Source organism: Cyprinodon tularosa, unplaced genomic scaffold, assembly GCF_016077235.1.
Source record: "Cyprinodon tularosa strain WSP-4 unplaced genomic scaffold, ASM1607723v1 ctg34, whole genome shotgun sequence".
Classification (NCBI taxonomy): Eukaryota; Metazoa; Chordata; class Actinopteri; order Cyprinodontiformes; family Cyprinodontidae; genus Cyprinodon; species Cyprinodon tularosa.
This window is the reverse complement of record NW_024039052.1, coordinates 256,394-278,012: the sequence shown is the minus strand read 5'-3', so window position 1 is coordinate 278,012 and position 21,619 is coordinate 256,394. Positions and strand designations below refer to the sequence as shown.

At 37.5% G+C, this 21,619-nt stretch overlaps 1 protein-coding gene across 2 annotated transcripts; it reads right to left on the bottom strand.

Moving 5' to 3' along the window:
• Positions 1–819: 819 nt before the first annotated feature.
• Positions 820–21,523, bottom strand: rcbtb2 (regulator of chromosome condensation (RCC1) and BTB (POZ) domain containing protein 2). 2 transcript variants are annotated; one of them, XM_038294415.1, is made up of 12 exons: positions 21,361–21,523; positions 20,023–20,162; positions 17,693–17,843; positions 16,545–16,711; positions 16,310–16,468; positions 15,700–15,807; positions 15,476–15,618; positions 12,884–13,074; positions 11,995–12,121; positions 4,523–4,662; positions 3,054–3,184; positions 820–2,955 (listed from the first exon to the last, which is right to left on the bottom strand). In XM_038294415.1, exons 2-12 carry the CDS (start codon positions 20,146–20,148, stop codon positions 2,815–2,817), a joined length of 1,584 nt encoding a protein of 527 aa, XP_038150343.1. In that variant the 5' UTR covers positions 20,149–20,162; positions 21,361–21,523; the 3' UTR covers positions 820–2,814. The 2 variants fall into 2 exon arrangements, with proteins under 2 accessions (XP_038150343.1, XP_038150342.1); XM_038294414.1 differs by having other exon boundaries at positions 15,476–15,807.
• Between the last annotated feature and the right edge of the window lie 96 nt (positions 21,524–21,619).

Sequence of the window (21,619 nt, the reverse complement as noted above, 5' to 3'; positions counted from 1 at the left end):
GCTTCCTGTTAGTAGAGGAATTTATAGTTTTAGGTGTCACCATTTGTTTGAAGAAACAGCCTTATAACATTTGTACAACCAGTTATTCCCCATTATCTGCAACAAGAAATCAGCATTTCTTGTTTCCAAAAATATAAAGAATACTACAGTGTTTCAATGTTTTTAAGTCAGGCTGGAATGAAGACATAAAAAACCTGTTTCAATGTTTTTAAGTCAGGCTGGAATGAAGACATAAAAAACCTGGTTGACGACACTTTTTAGAACACTTTAGGCAGCCAGAGGGTAAAAACACAAATCTACAGACGTACGTGATTCCAGGAAAAACGTGCATGGTTTAAGTTTGCATGCATGTGCCCAATTGTGCTGCATCAGAGTAGAAGTGAAATCATTGAAACCACTTCCTGCATTAAACACACATTACCCATAACGTATTTAAAATTCAAGCAACAGCATGCAAGTTGCTGCTGTTTGCATTTCTATCGCTGTTTAGAAATGCATCTTTTCTAAATTTCTCTTTTGTCATTGCATACAGCAGTTAGGGATACAGAGTTGAACATATACTGTCTCTGTAAAAAAATATTTCCATGTACATATTACATTTCAACAATGCAAGTTAATACCAATATTAGAAAGATAAAACTAATAGAAGTGTTGATTTCTTCCATTGTATGTGTTACCTGGGTTGTTACAGCGATTAAGTGAGAATTTAATCTCAATAGCCCAATTAAAATAGATTTACTGAGAACAAAATGAAAAGATGCCTCCAATCCCTAAATAAAAACATATTGGGTTTCTGTACAGTTACAAAGAAACTATGGATTTTGTTTAAGTTATTTATTTCCAAATATTTAGTGAACATTTCAATGTTACCAGCTAACAGCATTAAACATACAAAGTAAAAACACCGTAATTCCTTATCTTACCTTTCTCTAAAACAGTTCAAATGGCCTATTAAAAAAAAATATTAGCACTACCTTTCAACATAAGGTGCAAAAGGTGGGGGGACTCCAGTAAAAACAAAATTAAAAAAATGGAGAATAACACTATAATCCAAACAACAAAAGCTGTTTATGGTGAGTAAAGCACAAGTCATACATCAAGCATATATTCATTCCTTCTGCGTTCACTAATGCAGCAATTGAACATGTCTTGATGGCCTTAATTAATAAACAATAAAAAGAAATAAAAAATAAAAACCTTGGTTACATTTAAAATCATCACAAACTGAGGTGTCAAATATACATCATTCAATACAAATGCTGTCATCTAAGACAATGATCAGAAGATTTATAGTTTGGTTTGGTCTGACCAGCTGGATAAGAAAAGATACGTTGTTGTTTTTTTAGATTACTGGATGCGCCATGAGACAAATCCGCTTAATAACAGATCTCTCTATTAAAAGATGTTGATGAAGGGAGAAGACAGAAATGCAGCTACTTTCATCAACAGTGATGTGTTTAAAAAAGGTCTGACCAGAAAATAGAAACCAGCCAAAAAATGTGACTATATCTCTAAAGCCAATCTAACATCAGGTCAGTTATCACCACAGATACCACCATGAGTAGGTTTTGTTGGTGCTTCAACAACAAAAAAAAGTGCTGTAAAATTTACGTCCTAACCAACTTATTAGGAAAAAAAAACAATTATTTAAGCTCACTTTAGCTAAATGAAAGTATTCAGTAGCTGAATGAGTAATTGTTTTTTCCTTTTTAGTTTTTTTTTCTTAGCCCTTCTTTAAAAATGGGAAAAAAACAAAAGAAAATTTCATTTCAGAAAGGCTAATCACGTCAAAAGTTTAAAATGACTTAAATAAGCAATCAATGCTTTGCATCAGATGCAGCCAGCTGGATTTTAAAGGCTAATGCTAATAGTTGAAAAACAGCATCACAGTCATCTTAAAACTGGTGACTCAATAAATCTACATTTTTTAAGAGCTTTGAACACATCTTTACCAGGGAAGCGATTAATTTTAGAGTTTTCTCAATTTTTTTGCGGCGCATTTTAAGATTGACAGTTCAGATCCTTTCCTCTGTCCTCGTTTTTCCATTTGGAAATCCACTGTGTCTAAATAACGAGGAAGATCAAACAAATACAATGTTTTAAAATTGTTTTAGTAATTCATTTCCCACAGTGATTAATAATGATATATCAAATCTGTTCTACCTTCCGCTTGGCTGTTAAGCTCTTCATGTGCTTAGATTCAGTAAACAGAGCCTGAAGGTTTCTACTGGATCGCCCAGTATAATGAAAACATTTCTAATACCCACAATTATACTCATATGCTTTAAATTAGTGTAAACTGTATACAAAAAAAAGAAAGTACATATGTAAAAGGGTGGATTTATTCCTGCTGATTGCTTTATGTACAGATGGGTCAGTTGCAGCTTACAAAAAAAAATGGAGGTTTGCAAAGAAAAGTTCTTCAGCTGATGATTCATTGGGACAAATATAGATAAACATTCAGGGTTTTTTAGCCACCTTCATCCCTCCTAGGTAAACTTAAAACGATGCAGATGCACGTGCAATACAGCTTGCTTTTTGTAACACAGGTCTGACAAACTGGAAAGTTCAGACACATCTTCATGTTAAGGCCGGATTAGTAGAGCAACCCAATATTTCTGTCCCACTGCACCATGTTTGGACAGGATTAAGAGTAATACGGCAGCATCAGATAGCAGTTTCCACCCAAACCCCTCACCTCTTGACAAGTCTTTGAAGAGCAGATTGGCTTGGATTTTGCTTTGGTTGGCTCTGCTTTTGCAGAATTAAAACATATCATCTGGAATCCATTGCTGCATGGGGGGAGGGGGCTTTCTAGTTCTTGAAAGCCCCATAGCGGCTCGCTTTGCTAATGAAGTTCTTGAGCAGGTCATGATCCATGTCCGCAAAGGCCTGGGTCTGAGTAACAGCTGTTAGATGGTTGACACAAAACTTGAAGCAGAACTCCTCCAGGTCCTAAAAACGAAGAGGGCTATGAGGTGAGTGCTGAGGGGCATAAGTGACTAGAGGCTACTGTGCAGGACCCCCCTGCCAAGCCACTGCAGTGATCTTACCCGAGCCTCATATTTGACCGCGGCAGAAAGCAGAGTGATGGCGTTCTCTTCAGAAATGCCCCTCTTGATTGTTTCCTGACACAATCGTTTGAGCCTTGTCTCTCTGTAAAAGGTGGCCAGGTCAAGTAAACCTGAGACAGAAGGTAAAAAAAAATAATAGTTCAAATTTATAGCATTAAAAGATAACCTAAACCACAGATAAAACAGACAAACACCATGTACATAAAGTTGGAAAAAACTAACAAATGCATTCACACTTTTTTTTTCCCCAAAGAGAAATCTGGAAAGTGTGGCGCTCATTTATTTTTCACCCCCTCCTTACGTTACCATGCGCCCTTTATTTAGATATACTGAGAAACACCTAAATACAATTTAGCATTCACTTTAGAAGTTACTTATTCAATAAATAATGTCTATTTTCTTTTGTTTTATTATAATTATTTTATTTCAATTCATCTGATGTAATATTCTAATCTTTACTCATTAGCTATTAGTGGACCATAGATCTATTAATGAGAATAAAGGTTTAAATACATCCATCTGTGGGTAAATTATCTATATTAGATCTGTCAATTAGTTAAATGAGTTAATGTATTCAAATTATTTCTTAAATATGACTTTATATTCCCCCAAATAAGACGTTGATAGTAGCTTCCTGCAGTGAGATGCTGTTGTTCAGCAGAAACAGCGAGGCTGGTCACAGGAAATAGGAAGATGGGTGGAGCCAAGCATGAGCCTATAAAAGGCTTCAGACTGGGTGAGGGTTCACCTCCAGTAGGAAAAAAATAAAAAAAAAAACACCCCAGAAATGCACACTAAAGAATACAGTGACATGACTTGGATCAAGGCATCCTCATTAGTTGGAATGGTCTAGTCAAAGCTCAGAGCTAAATCTAATCACATAACAAGCCTAAAGAGAGCTGGTCACCGATGCTGCCTGTTGAATCTAAATGAGCTTAAACTGCCTTTATCAGGTAGAATGGGCAAACCTCTCAGTTTGCAGATGGGCAAATCTTTTAAACATGATTTGAAACGGATGAATATGTGTACTTTTTACTCGGGGGGCTAAAAACAAATCCACCTCTCATAATATAAACTATGTATCCAGTTCAAATATGTGCAACCTCGAGTTGGTCTATTTAAAAAAACAAAAAAGACATCTTTAAAAACCAAATAGCTAAAGATTACATTCTGTCAAGAGATTTTGTCAAGTTTGTAAGGTCTTACTAATTTAAGTTCAATCAACATAATTTAATTTATATTTTTGCTTTCAGCTGGAATAAAATGCACCAAAGCTTCTTTAGAAACATAAACATCTAAACTTTAGATATAAACAATTAAAACCGGTGTTTTTAAAGTAGATGTGATTATACACAAATTATCTATATATCTATATTATACACAACGTTAATAAAGCTGATGTGGAGCACCTTTAATAAATAAAGAATATAAGTTAAGCTTATGCTTACCAACAGCATCCTCTGGTGGCAGGTTGATATTGTCTGTGTAGAGATACTCCAGGAAGGCTCTGTACACTAAATAGGAGAACTGCTGAATTTCTATAACATCTTCATCTGTTTCATTCAACAAAGCACGGAAATGCTCACACCTAGAGAGAGGGGGGGAAAGGAGCAGACTATTATTATGAGCAGACTAAAAGTAACAGACCAGTAACTGAACTTTTGCTTTCTTATTTTTTGCAAATTACATAATCACAAGTGCTGTTCACGAGTCAATGCTCAGTCCGCTTATTCACAAGACTCCAGTGGGGCTCAAGATCAAACCAATTCTAACTTCACAAGACTAAATACAAAGGGATCACGGCGGGGGTGCGGGGCATTCAGAGGCCTTAAGGACAGCTAGATGTCCAAAAACATCTTTTAAAAGAGACGACGGTACACGAGGAGTGCTGTTAGGACACAAGGAGATGAGATGAACTTAATGAGGCAGAATGATAACAAAAAGAATCTAAATAAAATAAGGAACCCTACAGAGATGAATCTACAAAGCTCCAGTGTCTCTGGGTCATCACTTCCTAGTTTTACCATAACAGAAGCAGCTGGATCATTTCTGTACTGTTCCAGGATAAACAATACGCTTAGATTCAGCCAATGCAGCAAATATGATTAGATAGAGGACTGTCAAAACATCCTTCAGTGGAAATGCAAACTGAAATGCAAATTCTTAGAGCTATTCCTGGGTCTAACTATCTACCAAAAAAAAATACATAAATAAAAAATAAATAGATTTGTCCATCCATTTCTAAAACTCAATACGCTGCTAAAATAGTGCTAGCAAGCAAATAACACCTCTCTGCAGTGACACAATGACATAATGCATTATGAACACTGTTGGGAGGGGGCTATCATGCACTTAAATAAATTAGATGTGAGGCTGTAAGCATTGCTTTTTCATATGTGCAAAGGTAAAAAAAAAAAAAGTCTGCTAAAAGGTGGCAATTTTATCAGAGGAGAAGAAATCATACAAAGGCGATGCTGCCGCTGTGGTACGGAACACATCAGGAAGAAGTGGCAGGAAAGAACAGTGCAAGGCAATGGAGACGGCAAACACTTCTCTATGTTGGAAACAAATTAACAGGATGTACAATTTTGTCTTTTCCATTATGATGAAACTATAATCTAGCACTATACCACTAAAGACACACTATTATTTTAGAGCCTGATGCATTTTTAACATCATAACTCTTATCTTCACACTTCAAACAGCCTTAGGACTGTATGTTTCCAGCAACAACTCTTCATCCTTGTGTGATTCATCATTTTTAGATCCGTGAGTAATGCCACGGTTGGGTCAGGACCCAGAATTTTCTTGTTTTATGATAACAAAAACAAGAAAATCATTGTTTTCTGCATTTTTATGTCTCCTGCATCAGTTGTGTTTACATCTGAAGGGAAGAAAACTTCAATCCTACATAAAATTGCACAGAAATCTCTCCCATCCATCGCACCTGTGATTTGCTTTTGTGCTACTTACAGAGTTTTCTTTTAATAATTTCTCCTGTTGTTGCTTACTGATTTTAATCCTTTAATCACCTCACTTTGTAAAACATTTATTTTAAAGCTGATATATTTTTTTTTTGGTCCAAGACAATCAATGATATTTAATTAATTTATAAATGATTAAATTATTCAACAAGCATTTATTTTTTTACGGATCATTGATTTGATGAAACAACATCAACATTAATATGGAACTAAGACTCCTCTTGTATAGGACTACATGTGCTTAAGGTAGACTGGAGGACCAATATTCCAGCTGTGAGAACAATGAGAACATGAGCAGCTTATCTTCTAAAGAACCTTCCTTGTTTTGCTATAAGATGTTAGAAATCTCCATGTCTGAGATGGAGGCTATATTGAGCTGTGGTCTGCTCGGGGAGCAGCACCGGTGTCAATAATGCTCCACATAAACCTGGAAGAATCATGAGACGCAGCCTGGAGACGTCTGTGCCAGGAAGGGATGTGACATTACCAAACAAACAACCCGTCACATCTGCTCCGTGACGCACTGCAGGGACGGCAGAGCCCGGTCCAACGTCTCTGCCATCATAAAAGAGCCTTCAGGAAATGATTTCTACAATTCACAGCAACGGCTCGCTCCGTGTGCAGCAGGTGAACACATCCTTTCCATCCCTCTCTTCTGCCAGCTCTCCCTCAAATTTAGTTATAGAAAATATCGTTACTATGCCGTCAATTCCATATAGATTGTAAAGTTGTCTTTACAAAGGTCTAAAAAAAAAATCTATATAAAAATGATCTAATTTTTTTTAACATCCATGATGAAGAGCATGCAATATCTCTGGAAGAACAAAAACATAAAACTCAACAGGCAAAGGGTGCATGAAGAGTGAAATATTTCAGCTCACTCAATCTTTGTTGTGTTACTTTGAGGACTTTTTTATCTCTTATACAACCCCCCCCCCTTCACTGCCATGCTCAACTAGCCAGAAACACAGCTGCTGTCATCGTCTCCCAGGGCGACAGCAGAGGAGTCAAGAAACTCTTTTCCCTCTAAAGTATCTTTAAAGTGTTATTTGCATGAGATATGGTCAAAGCGGAGGTTTTGAAGAGCAGGCATCATTTGTGTGAGCATGTACACTTTGTTGACTGTGCAGTAGGGGTGTAAATAATAATCGTTTTGTATCGATGCATCGATCCAAAAGCCGACGATCCGATGCATCGACACGTCCGCAAGATAATCGATTAATGTTTTTTTTTTCCCTCCGGTCTACAGGTGCTGGTCATAAAATTAGAATATCATGAAAAAGTAGATTGATTTCAGTAATTCCATTTAAAAAGTGAAACTTGTATATTATATTCATACATTACATACAAACTCATATATTTCAGATGTTTATTTTGTTTAATTTTGATGATTACAAATGACAACAAATGAAAATCTCAAATTCATCATATCAGAAAATTAGAATATTACTGAAGACCAATAAAAACAAAGGATTTATAGAAATGTTGGCCAACTGAAAAGTATGAACATGAAAAGTATGAGCATGTACAGCACTCAGTATTTAGTTGGGCCTCCTTTGGCCTGTATTACTGCAGCAATGCGGCGTGGCATGGAGTCGATCAGTCTGTGGCACTGCTCAGGTGTTATGATAGCCCAGGTTGCTCTAATAGTGGCTTTTAGCTCTTCTGAATTGTTGGGTCTGGTGTATTGCATCTTCTTCTTCACAATACCCCATAGATTTTCTATGGGGTTAAGGTCAGGAGAGTTTGCTGGCCAATTAAGAACAGGGATACCATGGTCCTTCAACCAGGTACTGGTAGCTTTGGCACTGTGTGCAGGTGCCAAGTCCTGTTGGAAAATGAAATCTGCATCTCCAAAAAGTTGGTCAGCTGCAGGAAGGGTTAGTGCTCTAAAACTTCCTGGTATGTGGCTGCGTTGACCCTGGACCTCAGAAAACACAATGGACCAACACCAGCAGATGACATGGCACCCCAAACCATCACTGACTGTGGAAACTTTACACTGGACTTCAAGCAACGTGGATGAAGTGCCTCTCTTCTTTTCCTCCAGACTCTGGGACCTTGATTTCCAAAGGAAATGCAAAATTTACTTTCATCAGAGAACATGACTTTGGACCACTCACCAGCAGTCCAGTCCTGTTTCTCTTTAGCCCAGGCAAGACGCTTCTGACGCTGTCTGTGGTTCAAGAGTGGCTTGACACAAGGAATGCGACAGCAGAAACCCATGTCTTTCATACGTCTGTGTGTGGTGGTTCTTGAAGCACTCACTCCAGCTGCAGTCCACTCTTTGTGAATCTCCCCCACATTTTTGAATGGGTTTTGTTTCACAATCCTCTCCAGGGTGCGGTTATCTCTCTTGCTTGTACACTTTTTTCGACCACATCTTTTCCTTCCCTTCGCCTCTCTATTAATGTGCTTGGACACTGAGCTCTGTGAACAGCCAGCCTCTTTAGCGATGACCTTTTGTGTCTTGCCCTCCTTGTGCAAGGTGTCGATGGTCGTCTTTTGGACAACTGTCAAGTCAGCAGTCTTCCCCATGATTGTGTAGCCTATAGAACTAGACTGAAAGACCATTTAAAGGCTTTTGCAGGTGGTTTGAGTTAATTAGCTGATTAGAGTGTGGCACCAGGGGCCATCAATTTTGAACCTTTTCACAATATTCTAATTTTCTGATATGATGAATTTGAGATTTTCATTTGTTGTCATTTGTAATCATCAAAATTAAACAAAATAAACATCTGAAATATATGAGTTTGTATGTAATGTATGAATATAATATACAAGTTTCACTTTTTAAATGGAATTACTGAAATCAATCTACTTTTTCATGATATTCTAATTTTATGACCAGCACCTGTATTTTTATCCATTTGCTCCTGGGCGTAATTCTTCCTCCCGTGCTGCGGTGGCGCTAAACCTATTTTCCCCTCCTACCGCGCTTCCTGGTTATACTCTTACAGCAGTTTGTTGCAGCAAGCTTCACACAGACATTTTTAAATTATGCTCAGTATTGAAGCGTGGTCTGGGCTACACGCTGTGGGTCTAGATACGGCCGAGGCGATGAGGAAGTGGGGGCGAGTTTAGTCCGACGACGGAGGGACAATGGGGCAAAAAGAGCGGAGATTCAGCTGGAAAAAGGCTCCCAGCGTTCTCGCGCACCTCGCTCTTCTAGCGGGTCAAACTTCACGAGTTGTTTTCCGCAATTTCGGTCATAAAAACAAAACTAGCCGGCCTCCTGTCTGGTGCACTGTTTGCGGTCAGCTACAATCTGGGAGAGGTGCAGCGGAGCGTCTCTCAAGGGGCGGTGACGTCAACACTCTGGAGCCTTCTTCTTCTTCTTTTTTTTAATGGCGGTTGGCAAACAACTTATAGCTGCATTACCGCCACCTTCCAGAATGGAGTATGGACCAGACAAACTATTATATTCTCCCTAAAATACCCGTTATTCTTAGAAAATTAAAAATACCCCCAAAAACTACATCCCCAGATGACCTTTGAAACAATTCCCTTATATGTAGTTTATTTTTATTCCTGTCTAACTCTCTACACAACATCTCTCTTTCCTGAATATATTTATTACATTCTAAAAAAATATGTTGGACAGTTTCTCTGGAGCCGAGGTATTGCATTGAACTCATTACACTGATATTGTGCAGTATTTTTGCAGTATTTTTTGATGCAACTTTTCTACTTCTGTTATTTGCTGTTGTTTCTAAAGAAAATGCATAATGATATTACAGCTTTCATTGATTTATTTCAAACTTGAAACTTTGTTTAGCCTGTAAGGTGTAAAAAAAAATAAAAATAAATAATAATAAAAAAAAAATTAACCGATTAATCGATTAATCGAATCGAATCGTGGTGTATTCTTAAGTATCGAAAATAATCGAATCGTTGGATCAGGAAATCGATACTGAATCGAATCGCCATGATGGATGTGATTTACACCCCTACTGTGCAGACTGTCCGGCTCCTTCCTCCTGACAGTGCAAAAGAGCAAGAGATTGGAATGCACACACTGTGTGGTTATAAAAAGAAACATGGGAAACAATAGGCTGCTCTCTGCCTCCCTGTAAGGGACAGGGCACACTGTCCGGCATATTCCATTTAAATATAGGACTTCATGCCAAGTTTGTTTTTGTAGAATGTGTTCTAGGTTTGTTCTTTTGTTTTGTTTTTACTGTTGCTGATATTATTAGATGTCATTACTTAAAAGCTCAGGGACATCCAGAGCATTTTTCCTCCTCTCCATATAACAACCCTTCTGTGCCATGGTGAGATGTTTCATGATACGCATTCAAACAGAAAAAACATCTGAACCCTTAAGTGACCGAATTGAATGTCTTGATGGACAACAAAAGGGAAAACCTTTTCTCTAAAGATGTGAGCAGAAAGTGGAGAAGCATAATATTAGAGACAGAAAGACCAGAGAAACTGTTTTAGTTTTCAGGCCATTTTTCACCGAAAGGAAAATCTTGCGGATTTTATTAAAGCAAGAAAAGATAAAAAGATAAAAAACAGACTAATTGAAATCACAAAATAACAGATTTTTCAAACAGACATAAAACCCTTTCATTTCCAGGCAAGAATAGAATAACAGATTATAATGATCCTTTAATGTCCCACAGTGGGAAATTTAGGTGTTTTCAGCAGCAAAGAACTACAAAGTCCAGCCGAGCTCTAACCTGGCAGTAGCAGGATTGATATGTGTAGAAGTGAGGTGAGTTCTACATTATCAATCTGGGATGGCTGCCATTCAGTGTGTCCATGAAAAGGAGGGGCGTTTAGTACAATACTGCGACCCGCCTTCCATAATACACTTTCAGCCGATCGTAGCAGCGAATTGTTTCCCATCTACAAATACAAAGTGCTTCTCTTTGCTCCTTCTTTTAAGTGAAAAATTGTCGCTATTTTAGCTAAAATTGAGGCCATTGTGGTCCCACATTGAGTCCTCCAGCATAGCCATGTTTGTAATGCCTCATCAAGGCCTTTTTAAAGATGGATTTGTTGTAAGACTGACACTCAGATCTCATGACAATCCAGCGCAATGTTAGCCAAACTCAACCCAAATATAAATATTATATTTAAAGAAAATATGCTTAAACTGGGGCTAAGGGGAGCAATTTTAACCCTGTAAAGCCTAAAGCACGAGCTAGAGCTGTCATTGAAAATCCTAACAAATCTCTCATTTCTGATGCATTAGGCTTTTCTGTCAATTTTATCCTACAATTTCTTTTAACCCCATGTGTCTGATTGCATAAGTAAAGTTTTGCAAGAACAGAAATATTGCAGATAATGTAGAAGTCTCAAAAAACCCATCTGTCAAATACAAAGGGTTTAATTTACTCTGAATTTGTTTTCATTTATGTATGTATTTATTAATTTATTTTATTCAGTGGTATTAGTGCTGCCTTCTTAGCGTCTAACAATGGCTATTGCAGTTTAAGTTCCATATTGGTTTAAACAGTCATCACAACCCTTCATTCAGGCATAAAAAAAAGAAATCAGTCAGACACACTCCCATGTATGGAGACATCCTCTCTTCTACTGCCTTCGCAACACCAACTTCAGGGATCGCTGAGTCCTTGAACGATTCGTCTCGAACTGATAAGGTTGTATTGCATTTGGGAGGGGTTATCCTCCATCTCAAAAGATCTATCCATCTTGTAACTACCAGCGTCTCTCTGCTCTCTCTTCATGCTTCAATAAGTCAAATTAAGTTAGCTGCCTGTTTCTCTCATCCTGACCCCCACTACTAGCCTTTCCCCCCAGGGTCCTTTCCACACCGCCCACTTTGGTGGGATTATTCCATTTGATCTGGGAGTGGGATTATGCTTTTACATTTGGGAAAGTCAAACTTTAAAAGGATTTTAAAGAAAAAGCTTCATTTCAGTTTCAAAACAACAACTAATCAAACGACTGTTTGGTTTTCCTACCTGATCTTCAGGAGAGCTTTGTGAACATAGATGCACTTCCCATCAACTAAGAACTTGAGGTCAGAAATCTCTGGACTGTCAAACTCCTTCTTCAAAGACTGGGCAACTGTCAGGTAGTCGTCTCCATCTGGCAAAACAAAAAAAAAACAAAAAAACAAAATCTCAGTTTAAATGCGTTTCTTTTCCAAAGCGACATGTAGGAAAGCTTTGAACATTTCATATACCAAATACTATCTTCCTCAATGGGAGTGGGTTAGTTTGCAAAAGTAAACAGATTTATAGATTGACATGAAACACTGATTAACCTGAGATGTGTTTTGCTGTGAATACTGTGGTCAAATTAAAGTTTGCAATTATCTAAAACTTTAAATATAAGATTATTCTTCTACAAAATAAAAATTATTTTAATGGGTGACTGCTGCAGATATGAGGCTTTGTTAGTAATCCAACTGATTTAAAATAAGGGGGTATCACTTGCTTTAAAAACAAAGTAAAGTGGAAGTGTGGCCGTAGAAACTAAAAAGTGGCGTTTATGTCAACTCTTGTTTGAAACAGAAAGGAAACAGGATTTCCTGTTTATTTCTCAAGCCACTTCCAGGAACTTGTACTTTTGACACAAAAACATCTGCCTCCTAAACGAGTATCTCTATCTGGTCAAAGGTTAAAGATGACTATGGCAACAATTTTAAGTATTTAACAAAAAATCCCTGAATTATTAAGGAGTACTGGTCTCCTGAGACCCTTCCTCTAAAAGGTTGAGAGGGGAAATATCGCAATGAGAAAAATGTTAAATATTCAACTAAATCCCTAAATAATTTAAAATTGTAGACATCTGGGAGCCTGTTTTTTGTTTTTTTCCCCTATTTTTCCATTTCTTCTGTAATCTTACCCACTGAAAGAAGGTGCCACGTGACAGCCGGTGTGGCAAAGCAGGCGAACACGTCATCGGCGCTGCTAAAGTGGGTAAGGTGAGGGCTGGACACGGCCTGACCCCGACACTGACCCCACATCAGAACCTGCCCGCTCTGCGTCTTGGCGGCTGACGTGTGGCTGGTGTGACATGCAGCCACCTCCACCATCCTGGGGAGAAAATCTGAAGTCAAACCTTGAAGCTTGTAACAGGAGGAGAACAGATCCTCCTCAACACATCCCCATTCTTGAAAACTTAACCACTAAACCGTGCAAATGTATTTAATATACCTTCAGCTTGTTTCTTAATTTATCACATTATAGGCAGTGAACACAGGGTATTTTGTTAGGATTTGATGTGATAGACCATGACAAAGTGGGGGATAACAGTGAAAAAGAAGTAAACATAGGAGTGAATTTGCACCAGGGGCGGATCTAGAAAAATATTTCTGGGGTGGCGAGAGGGGGGCAGGAATTTTTGAGGGGTGGCAACATATGGCATTTGTTTACACTGAATTTAATCACAGTTATCACAGTTTGGGGAGAATAGTATGTACAGTCAGTGTTTCATGTGAAGCCGTTCATATTAGAAATCCACTTAATAGGAGATAGAAGAATGATAACACTACTTCTAGAGAGGCCTTATCACAGGAAAGGTATTAAGGTAAGACACAGGTGCTGTCAGATGTGAGATTGACTGTCAGAGAGGCAGCTTTGCAGCATTTGCACAAGAAGAAACTATAGAAAGAAAAAGTTACCCATCAGAGATCTATGGACTGAGCTGCACTAAAGTGAGCATTACTACGCAGTAGAAATAAATGGGCATTTGTTCCTCAGTTACTTGACATACAGCAGTTAAGGCAACATGAAAGGGACATTTCATGCATGTAAATATGCTGTAGATAGAGCTGCTATATCAACAAATCAACAAAAAGGCAGGTACAGTATGTTACATCAAAATCTCCACAAATCTGAAAGAAGCAACATAAAAATAAATTTTGCTTCCAGTATGAAAAAGTACAAAATATTTTGTGAGTAGGTTCATACAGGTCATTTCTGGATAGTTTTATACTACCATATATATACAAAAAAAGAAACAACACTGCTTCATATTAAGCAGGATTTACACCAGTATCACATTTTTAACTTTACTTTTAACACTTTTGTTTTTATTAAAGGAAATCAGATTTTTTTCTCACTCATTTTTTCTCAGGTGCCAAAACAAAATGTAACAGCTCTGTAAAGGCTCATCAGAGAGCATAACATAAAGTTGAAATGACTATAACAGCTGAATGCAGTGATTTCCACGTTGCTCAGCAAAACGCTTCACAGATTTATTTAAATCCAATGACTGTGCGTTTTGATTTGAGTTAAACTAAACTTGATAGTCTCTTTCCTGTCATAGTTGACCGCAAATATGTCTTTATGAGCCTGAGATGTCAGGCCTAACTTACATCATAGTTAGAGAAATAACGTTCTGCAACCTGATTTTTATCATCTCAAAATCAGCATTTCAGCTATACTAGCAACATTGTGCTTTCATTATGATTTCATTTCTCTAAATTTCTCCATGACCCCTGGCTCCCTCGCTTTGCCCCACTCGGTTTTCAAAACTAATCAGTCTCAGTCGCTCTCGCGTCATCTCGTGCTGCATTCACTGCAGTCCGACATTAGAAATTAGGGGTCGTAATTCTCTAATTATCCATGATTTATAAGCCTTGCCACCCCTACAACCAACTGGGGTGGCAAGGCTGTCATTTAGGGTGGCATATGCCACCCCAGTAGATCCGCCTATGCACCGGTCTTTGGCTGCAATTAAATCTATGTCTCCAATATCTTTGCATATAATTTCAAAGCCTCAGAATCTTCATCTCAAATTCTCAATTTAGATGTAAACTTTGTCTAAACCCTTCCATTGATGCTCTTGTCATATGTTTGGGATTCTTCTTCTGTTGGAAGGTGAACCTGCACACCCCTTTCTAACTCTCATGCTTCTAACTGCAGTATTGATCTTATTAACCTACCGAATCCCACCAGAAAAACAGCATAAAGCTGCTATCGTTATATAAAACTGTATCTATGGTCATGTGCGTTTTTGGATTCCTCCACAGAAAGCAATATATTTTGCTACGCTTCTAGGGAAGTTAAGGATATCATTTTATAACTCGACCCTGCCTTAAAATTCTCCACTTTACTAGTTTTCTTTAACAAACTCTGAAGGCCTGTAAGAACAGATGTAGATTAAATTACACTCTAGTGACTTTTAGCAGATATTTGCTAAACTAGATTTTATTCAAATACATCCGGTTAAAGGTGTCTGATTACAAATAGATGCCATCAGACTTAATTTACATTGATTCTAAAAGCATGGATCAAATCACAGACTCCAGTGTTTGGCCTCCTACACAAAAATCCAGTCAGACAGATTTTTGCGGGTGAAATTTGACAAAAATACTACAAGCTTAGTAACCTTTAAAAGGCATTATAAGGAAAAATTTATTGGGAACATTGTTTTAGGGCTCTGCTTAAATGCGCCGATTACTTAACAACACAATGCAAGCTGTTTACTAACCTCTCCTTGTCTGTGTTTATTAGGATGGGGAGGGCCTGGTTACTTTTATTGCCCGTTCCCAGCTGTCCGTAGGAGTTGGCTCCCCATGCATAAACAAATCCTTCATCTGTAAGGGCCAGCGTGTGTGCATATCCACATGCCACCTGAATTTGGAAAAGGGAACTGCATGAATGAAAAATAGGAAGTGGAGATTTATAAAAGTATCGGCTACTCTGGATTCTTACCTGCACAATATTGACACCTTGTAAAGCAGCAATCCTGCACGGGGTCTGCTGGTTTCCATTGTTTCCCAAACCCAGCTGCCCATTGCAGTTATAGCCCCAACCGTAAATCTACAAAAGGCAAGAATAAGGTTGCTTTTTATTTTATGTTAATGAAAAAATTCTATAACTACCCCTTAAATAAAAAGTTAGCTGTTTCGGATCTTTATTTTTATACTTGTTAAACCATTTCACATTTAATCACATTTTAACCACGCAATTAAATGCATTCCATGAGACTGCACTGTAAATTCACTTCGCTAGAGGTGAAAATTGAAGTTCAAAGAACCTCTTCATCCAATCTGACTGAGTTTGAGGCATTTGCAAACAACAATAGGCCAAAATGTCAGAGCTGGTAGAGCTTTGTACTTGTAAAAAAAACCCAAAACAAGTAGTTCTACAAAGTATTGCCTATATTAGGGTTAATACAATGCACTTTAACACTTTACATTTAAATTGGTCTATTATATTAAATCGAAGTAAAACAGGTTAAGGTCTACTTTTGGAAGGCACTTTACAGAACACAATGGTGCAGAAAGTATGAGTTCTTTTTCAAAGCAACATGTTATGACACCTCTCCATTGTCCAGAACAGCCATGGAGCAGAGCTGGCCACAGGCTATGTTGACCACCACTTTGCCCTGTAGACAGCTGCTAACCCGACGTGGCGTTGGCTGATTGGCAGTCGACCCAGAACCTACTTGGCCCGAGTTGTTGTAGCCCCAGGCATACACCTGCACAAAGATACAAAGTTCACAGTCCAGGGAAATACAGACTGACCACAGGCAATGAGGAGAAAAGATGGTGTACCTCTCCGTCACTGGTCAGAGCTATGGTGTGGTGGGAGCCACAGGCCACTTCCGTCACCCTCTTGTTGATGAGGTTGGTGGAGACCAGGGCGGGGATCAGACCATGGTTGGTGGTCCCATTTCCAAGTTGGCTGTAGCCATTGTGGCCCCAGGCAAACACCTCCCCATCTACAGGGCAACAGGGAAACTTTCATTCATGTTGTCAGAGTGGTTAATATTTTCTTAACGAATGATACGAAAAAGTCCAGTTGGATTGACCCAGCTTTTAGGGGAATAGGCAACGCTCTGCAGGACTTTTAAAAATGTCTTGAAAGGGTGACATAAAGGAAACCAAATAAAAACATGCAGCCTAGATTTTCAACACAAAACTAACAAATACGATGTATTTTATTTGGCTTGTTCAATCACAGCATCTTCATATGTCTTAAAAACGTTCAGAAGGAAACGGTGGAACAAACAATACCATACAAAACGATTCATGCAGATGAACCTAACTACACTTTTTCACATTAAAAACACCAACTTCGACGTATGTTGGAGATTGAAATTGGAAAAAAGACAAGTGGTTTTCATATTTGGTCTTTTTTTATTTAAAAAAGAATATTTAATCTGTGACAAACATCTGTAATAAACCCTGTTTTACACTAATACTCATAAATAGAATCAGGACAAGACACCCTTAGTAACTCCAGAGCTCAATAGCAGCTGGGAGAACAGAAAACCTGACCTTAATGGGAGACTGGAAAGAAAGTCAACCTTAAAACAAATCATAGAGCAACTTTAGAGCAACAATAGAAATAGCTATGTTTGGAGGAAGAACTACCACAGCATATCACCCTACACGCATCATCCCAAAGGTGAAACATGTTGGTGACAGCACTATGGACTTAACAAGACTTGAATGTGTGATTGCAATTTCATTTATAAACAGTAGCATTTTCATCTTTTACCCAAAACCCATATTAAAATAAAACAGATTTTTTTGGTGGCAAAAAGACAAAATCTATAAAAGATCATGAATGCTTTTGCAAGGCACTGCAATAAAAACACATGTTGTCCTGTTTGCTCGTGCTTCCATTTCTCTTCCTCCCATAACAACTTGGCCTTGAGGTCAAATAAAGATTTTCTGAACTATTGTGAACCGATTACCTGCAGTGGCGATAACCACATGTGGTCCTGTACCGTAGCTCAGGGATACAATCTTCTTTCCGCACAAGACATCAATCCTGCGCGGCTCAATAGTGCTTTGAAGGTCTCCGAGGCCTAAGCAGCCACTACAGTTGGTGCCCAAGGCAAAGACCTGCAAACAGCAAACATCACAGCTCAACTGCTGCTGATGCTATTAAATGATACATTTAAACCACAGGTTTACAAAGCCTTGTCTTCTCCTGCTGTAATATTAATGGAGATGGAAATGTGCTCATTTTTGTTTTTACTTTTCATTTTATGGAGGTTTCATTAGTCAAATAAAATCATCCATCATCTATTTAATTTAAATGAATTAGTATAAGTAGAATTACATGCTGCTAATGCAATAAATAGAAACAGACAATAGAGTTTACATACATTTGAATTTTTTTTAACATTAAGGATGTTTATCTGATGTTATCTTTTTTATTGCCATTATGAAGGAAGTAGAGATTGCTGTCATCACTGGAGTCCGTTAGAAAACTTTTAACTAACCATCATAAAAACTTAGCTTAACTGTATTTTTTGGTAACTTGGGTCGAGTTGGATTTTTTGGAATACATAATAATTTATCTTCGACTGGCCTGAATAAACCTTCTATTTTTGTAAACAAATCTGGATCTGCTTGGCTTATAAAGAGCCTTGAGGCAGATTTGCTGGGGAATGGCACTGTATAAATAATAATACATTTGAATTATAGTGCCTTTCAAGGCACTTAAGGTTACATAAACTGAATGAAAAAAATAAAATAAACTGAATTAACCCTTTACGGGGCACTCAGTGAAGTGCTAGTTTATAAATCACTAAACGGTTTAGGGCCAAAATACATTTCTGACCTGCTAGTACACTATGACCCCCCCAGACCTCTAAGGTCATCTGGGACAGGTCTACTTTCTGTTCCTAGGGTCAGAACTAAACAGGGGGAAGCAGCTTTCAGTTACTATGGTCCTCACATCTGGAATAAACTCCCAGAAACCTGCAGGTCCGCTGCTTCTCTCAGTTCTTTTAAATCAATACTAAAGACCTTTCTTTTTGATGTTGCCTTTCTCTAAATGGCGTTCATTTCTTTACTGTTTAATCTCTTATACTGCACTGTAATTTTTATTCTTGTGTTTTATTCTGTTTTTATTTTTAACTGTTTCTTCTGTGTATTATTTATTTTTTTAACTGATTTTATGTAAAGCACTTTGAATTGCTCTGTTGCTGAAATGTGCTATACAAATAAAGCTGCATTGCCTTGAAGTCCTTTGAAAATCCACGTCAACAAATAGTGTTATTAGAATCCAGGATAAGACCTTATGACCTTTGAAAAATTTTGATGGCAAAAATTAATGTCAATGTAATAACAAGAAACGCCAAGTTGCCCAAATATATTAAGAAAAATAACACAAAATAAGTGCTACTATAAGAAAAACACTCTGAGAGTGAAAGAAACATCTTTTTTGGTACAACATAACCTTAGATGCATTGATGCTGATAATGGCACTTATATTATTTTAGTTTAGAAACCTAAATATAATTGTTAACTTAACTTTTTAACTGTACATTTTAACTTTTCAATTAGCTTTTTACCTTTTTTTCTTTACCTTTTAAATTAACTTTTTACCTTTTTTTCTTGACTTGTTTACTTTTTTTCAACTTAATGTGCAGTGGGTAATATATCATTCAAGGGCTCATCTAATAGGTCAAATGCCAAAATAAGATGTAGAGCCATATAGCAGTATCTTTGCTGAATGGCTGGATATAGATCTTGTTGTTCTAGACTTTACTGAGCGAGGGGGGGGACTCCATTTGTAAGGAGTATGCTAGTGATCAGAAATGGTAACTTGCCCTATAAAGGGTTAAAGCTATAATAATAATAATAATAATAATAATAAAGTAAACATGCAAGCAGTTATGTACCATAAACTCTATTTTTTTTATTTATATATCAAAATACAAGTTGTTTTCCTGCCAAATTGCTTGCCTATTCAATTCACAGTGAGGAATGAACACATGGATGCACAGAAGAGAAATGCATGGCGCATTTCCCCAGGTTAAATATAGAGCATGCTTGGGTATTAGGCTGATATGGCTAAGGATAGTCTCATTCTATCTGCTTATCTCTCTGCCGACTACTGCCCCTTGTCTCAACTTCAGACAAGAGCCTAAAACCTTGTTTTTCCCTTACTTAAAGACAAAACAGGAACGATAAAATCAATATCCTGAAAGTAGATTAGGTCTATCAAGTCAAGCCAGAACACCTTAGTCCAAACAACAGGATTAAGGTTTGCTTAAAGCCTAAGTGTTACCTCATCATTAACAGTGACATAGAGAGCTTCATTTGCAGCACTGCCAAAGACACAAGCCTGCCGGATAAGCCGTAGTTCCTCAGGTGGAAGGAGTGCAAACACTGGCCACTTCCCCACGTCCAGCATGCTACTCGGCTCAGCTGTAAAGAGAAAACAGAACATTTGGGGTCGAAATTGTTAACAACCATTTGCAATATTCAAGGAGCGGGGAAAAATCTTTTAGATTTTCCTAAATGTATAGGAAAGTTTTCCGTTTCTCATTTGTAGGAAGCACTCAATTTTACATAAGACCAAGGGCACTTTCACTACCTCATTTAAATTCAGCATATTTACCACGGCAGGGATTTTTTATTCACCCCCTGAATAACATAGCAGGTAAAAACTGTTTAAAATGTAAACAACTATTGAATATTATTTCATTGCATCAGAATACTCATCCAGGTATTTTTGCCTTGCAGCAATGTTAAAATAAACCCCTTAAGCTATCAGTAGAGTACATCTCTAGCCTTCCAGCTACTATTAATTACTCAGCACATTGAAACCAGTGCTAAATTATATCTGTTCTGCACTAAGATCATAAGTGGATCCAACTTTGATTATTATGTCAACGATTAAGGAACTGCTTTTAATGGTTTAGACACATTTTACTGGTTGGATGAGTGACTTAAATATATGAAAGATTTGGCTGGATTAAAGGATGAATGGATCAATAAAATAATATAACTTATTTTTCCTCTATTAGCAGCCTATTTTGACCTGAAAATACTGAAATTAACTCCAGTTTAGTAACAGGCAGAGTGGGAACCATCTATTTTCAAAAGCTAGACACTGATAAATGAATTAATTTATAAAAAAAAAAACACACAATACAAAGGGGATATACCTTTAAGATAGGATGTAAAAAAATAAATAATAATAAAAAAAAGATTAACTCAATAAAATAAATCAGGTTAATCTCAGACATTAGTTCTCAGCTAGTAGCACCTCTCCTGATTAAAGCATTTTTTTTGTTTTACAATCTTTTAAGATAGAGTATATTATTAAAAGAAACTATGCACTATAGTCATTGAAAATTAACAGACATAGCACACAATAATTTGAGGCTGTAGCCTAACGACTGAACTTTAAGCTGCATTTGACATAAACTCAGCTCATTTATCCCCCTGGTCAGTGGACACACAAAGTTTACCATGTCCAATTACGTTGAATGATTAGAAAAAACAACAATCTGACAGATAAACAAACTGCATCCAATAAGCTAGTGTCAATAAAGTTTGCAGCAACACTTAGCTTAGCATAAAGAACCCCGTTGGGATTGGTTAAACTCTTGACGTTTACCTTGACAACTGTTTCAGCTTCTGTTTTCTTCAAGAAGTCGTTTTCGTACCAAGATTAAAACTAAACATTAGTGAGGTGTTCATGGCGGAAGCGGCTGTCGGCTATCATAGCTAGCTTAGATGGCTACATCTGACGAAAAAGCAAAACACTTAACTTCCTGTAGTCCGATGGTATGTTCAAGAAAGCTCGGAAACAGCAACTTTATCAGCAAATGGGCCACTAAATTACATAAACTTACAATAAAAGGGTGCCTTCTTCT

Excerpts from the sequence above, each read along its gene's own strand:
- rcbtb2 (XM_038294414.1), bottom strand. The coding sequence starts at position 20,148 with ATGCTGGACGTGGGGAAGTGGCCAGTGTTTGCACTCCTTCCACCTGAG. Across the intron at positions 15,808-16,309 it reads CTGTTCTGGACAATGGAGAG|ATTTACGGTTGGGGCTATAA; the intron begins GTGTCATAACAT and ends TGCCTTTTGTAG. Across the intron at positions 12,122-12,883 it reads GTGGCACCTTCTTTCAGTGG|ATGGAGACGACTACCTGACA; the intron begins GTAAGATTACAG and ends TTGTTTTGCCAG.